This window comes from Phoenix dactylifera, chromosome 7, assembly GCF_009389715.1.
Source record: "Phoenix dactylifera cultivar Barhee BC4 chromosome 7, palm_55x_up_171113_PBpolish2nd_filt_p, whole genome shotgun sequence".
Lineage (NCBI taxonomy): Eukaryota > Viridiplantae > Streptophyta > Magnoliopsida > Arecales > Arecaceae > Phoenix > Phoenix dactylifera.
This window is the reverse complement of record NC_052398.1, coordinates 11,051,969-11,055,413: the sequence shown is the minus strand read 5'-3', so window position 1 is coordinate 11,055,413 and position 3,445 is coordinate 11,051,969. Positions and strand designations below refer to the sequence as shown.

Genomic DNA, 3,445 nt, shown 5'->3' with positions numbered 1-3,445 from the left:
CACCTTAGATTTCTCTAGTATTTCGTCCAGGTCAAAATAAAGCAATTTTTGGATCCATATATTTATTGTTTCAAGCATTGAGAAAGTAGTTTTTGATGGTCATATCTAAAATTACAGTGGCCTCGGTAAATCATTATCCCCCGGCTATCACACGTTAGATGTACATGTAAAGCCTAAATTATGGAAATTCTCGTCATCATCGTTCTTTGTGCGAGGTGGTATGTATCGGTAGTACGAGGGCTGCGAGTAATGATTGGGTGACGGGCGAATTGGAGAGCGCAGCGTGGGCACCGGAGGACCACGAGGATAAGGTTAGCCCCGCTCAGGTGTCGCTTTCGGACCAACCGCCCGGCCAGGCCGCGGACGTACGTCCCGCGTCGCGCCTCTCTTTATCCCCAACCGCTCCCCTCTTGGCCAGCCTAAGAAAGAAGACATCCAGTGATGTTACATGGCAGTCCCCAGAGATACACCTTGGCCCCAGGCCTCACAGCTTGCATCTCCTACTGTTTTGTAGAACTTAAATAGTATTTTCGGTTGTGCTTCTTTTCTTTTTTTTTTTCTTTTTCTCACAAGGTCGAGCAAATATATTTAAATAAAAAAATACTAATAATCGAACTTATTCTGGTACTTCAGAATATAACATCTAGGATTCGTAATTTTTTTTTACAACAGCTACCCACTCTACGCTAGCATAGATTAGAGCAGATGTCGTATAGCAGGGAACTCCTATTTTTCCTTCATTCTTTCTTCCGTGTTCAATCAATCACTATGGCCAAGTATTTAAAAAAAATGATGCGCTCAACCTTAGCCTCCGTCTCATGTATGAGGTGCCCTTAAATTTTCCCTTAAAATTTGGGTTATACAAGTATCAATTGCACTTAAAATTTCCATTTTCCCAGCCTATCACGTGCTAGGGGGCGCAATATCGGTGGTGTTACTCTGATCTATTTCGGTCAATTTATGTGACTAGTGGGGGGGCTTCGTAATTTCCTTTCGAGGCTGCAGGAGATATTTGCTATGGCTGATGTAGGCTAAGAAGTTGCGCCTCCCCGAGAGATAGAGAGAGAGAGTCGTGGCCGGCGGAGATAAATGGGAACGCCTTCGCCTAAGGGGAAGCCGAAAGAAACCGTAGAAGTTTCTAGGGGCTTCTGGAACACCTGACGGGGACTGTGACCCGACTCCCCACCCAGGCGACTGCTCTCCTCCAGAAGGCTAATGCAGGATTTCCGGTCGATACCGGGAGTCGCGGGCCGCATCTTCGGCGGCGGGGAGGACCCCAGGCGGCCGGGAGGGTACCCGGCCGCGGCGGCGGCCCAGCAACCGCCGATCAAGTGCCCGCGGTGCGACTCCACCAACACCAAATTCTGCTACTACAACAACTACAACCTCTCCCAGCCCCGGCACTACTGCAGGGCCTGCCGTCGCTACTGGACCAAGGGTGGCGTCCTCCGCAACGTCCCCGTCGGCGGGAGCTGCCGGAAAACTAAGCGCTCCTCCTCGTCCTCCTCCTCTGCTGGCGGCGATAGAGACAGCCACCGATCCGCCGCCTCCCTATCCAGCAGCGACAACTGCAGCCTCACCGCCCCCACCATCGAGGCCTCCACCTCCGTCTCCACCACCCCCTCCGCCTCCTTCCCCGACTCTACCCTCTTCGCCTCCTCCCAGACCTCCCTGCCCAACCCTCCCTTCCATCCGCCGCCGCAGCTGGTGGGGTTGGACACCCTTGGCCACCAGGCACCGGAGATCTTCCCGGAAGCGGTGGGGGCAAGCAGCTTCACGGGACTGTTGCCCGCCGCCGCCACTTCACCATCGGCCCTCGGGTTCACCTTCTCCGATCCGCTGCCGCTCGGTCCTCAGCAATCGCCGCCGAAGGCAGCGTTCACGGTGGCGCAAGACATCAGGATGCCGGGAATCATGGATCAGACGGTCCCCGTGGATCTACCACTGTTCCAGGGGCGATCGGGAGGTGGCAACGGCCACACCGGGCTGGAGTGGCCGGCATCGATGCCCCCTTCCCTCTTCGATCTCACCAGCGCCGTCGATCCGGGTGCGTACTGGAACCAGAGCCACTGGGGGGACGCCGATCCCTCTCTCTATCTTCCGTAATTAATTCCTTGTTAACCCCCATAATTATTAAAAAACGGATGATCTTATTTAACAAAAAAGAGAGAGAGAAAGGATGTGTGTGTCTTTTTATTATGGATGTGTTTGTTTTTTCTTTAACTTTTTTCTTTATTAGGTTGTTTTCAAAATTATAGAAATATAGAACAAAATGCAACAAGTTATTTGTTTTTCCTCTAAATCATTTCCTTAGTTACGACAATTAGCGTCGTCAAATCTGGAATTTGTTTTGTTAATCAAGGGGCGGGGGGAGCCGACGGTCTGCCACGTCAGCGGTTGGAAACGGACGAGGTGGGGTGCGTGGGGTACGGCGCGGTCGGGGCCCACGGATGCCGGCCCGGCGCATGCGTGGGGGACGTATGCCCACGTGGTTGGGGCCGGGGGCGTGGGTTTGGGAGGTACGGAGGGAAGGCGTCGGAGTGGTGGGGGCGGGGCGGAGCCGACGGCGCACGCGTGCTGTACCCGCCGACGTGGTGGTGGCCGGGGACGAGGGCTTGGCGTCGTCCGGTGACGCTGGTACGTTGGTGGTGGGTGTGACGTAAAGGTCGTGAGGGAACATGTCAGAGTGGTGGGGACGGGGCGGAGCCGACGGCGTACGCGTGCGGTACCCGCTGGCCAAGCCACGGGATGGATGTTTCCGGAAGGCCAGTTGGCGTGACCCAGCCTTCTGTGGTCCGCTCCAGGGACGTTTATAGGAAAAAAATTCTTACCATCACCTGGCACGTGCTGCACGGTTGAAGGGAATATGAGATGGCTGTGATGGGAAGCATTTGAGCTTGAATACTAAAAATAAATTATTATATATAATACATGGCAAGATGATACACAAATATACCACGGATAACTTAGTCATCTAATAAATTAATAATATATTTAGATAAATCGTTACATAATTTTTAAAAAATGGTGTTTATTAGTACCTAGTACATGATCGGGTAATACACACTTAATAAATTAGTTATCTAGCAATCTAGTATATATTTTTAAGAAAATTGATCTACAATTTTTAAAATATTATATTCATCAGTATACATATACAATTAAATGATGCACAATCGTTGATATTTTTTATATACTACAAGCTTTTTTAATACACATACAGTGATGATCTAATACACACTTTTTTTTGGTACTAAAACGGACATTTCATACAACACGGGTACGAATATACCTAGTACAATCTGCAACCAAAAGGTTCCGGAGTGCACCGGATAAGTCATCCTCACCAACCCATAGGGTGCCTCCTGAATGGCTCGCAACATATGCCGCCACCCAGTCTGTCACCCCGTTAGCCTCACGATATACATGCATAGCCCGAAAAGTA

General features: G+C 50.7%; 1 protein-coding gene across 1 annotated transcript; it reads left to right on the top strand.

Moving 5' to 3' along the window:
- The first annotated feature begins 808 nt into the window (after positions 1-808).
- Positions 809-2,305, top strand: LOC103721302 (dof zinc finger protein 4-like). The gene has a single exon (XM_008811455.4). It carries the CDS (start codon positions 1,216-1,218, stop codon positions 2,104-2,106), a length of 891 nt encoding a protein of 296 aa, XP_008809677.1. The 5' UTR covers positions 809-1,215; the 3' UTR covers positions 2,107-2,305.
- The last annotated feature ends 1,140 nt before the right edge of the window (positions 2,306-3,445 follow it).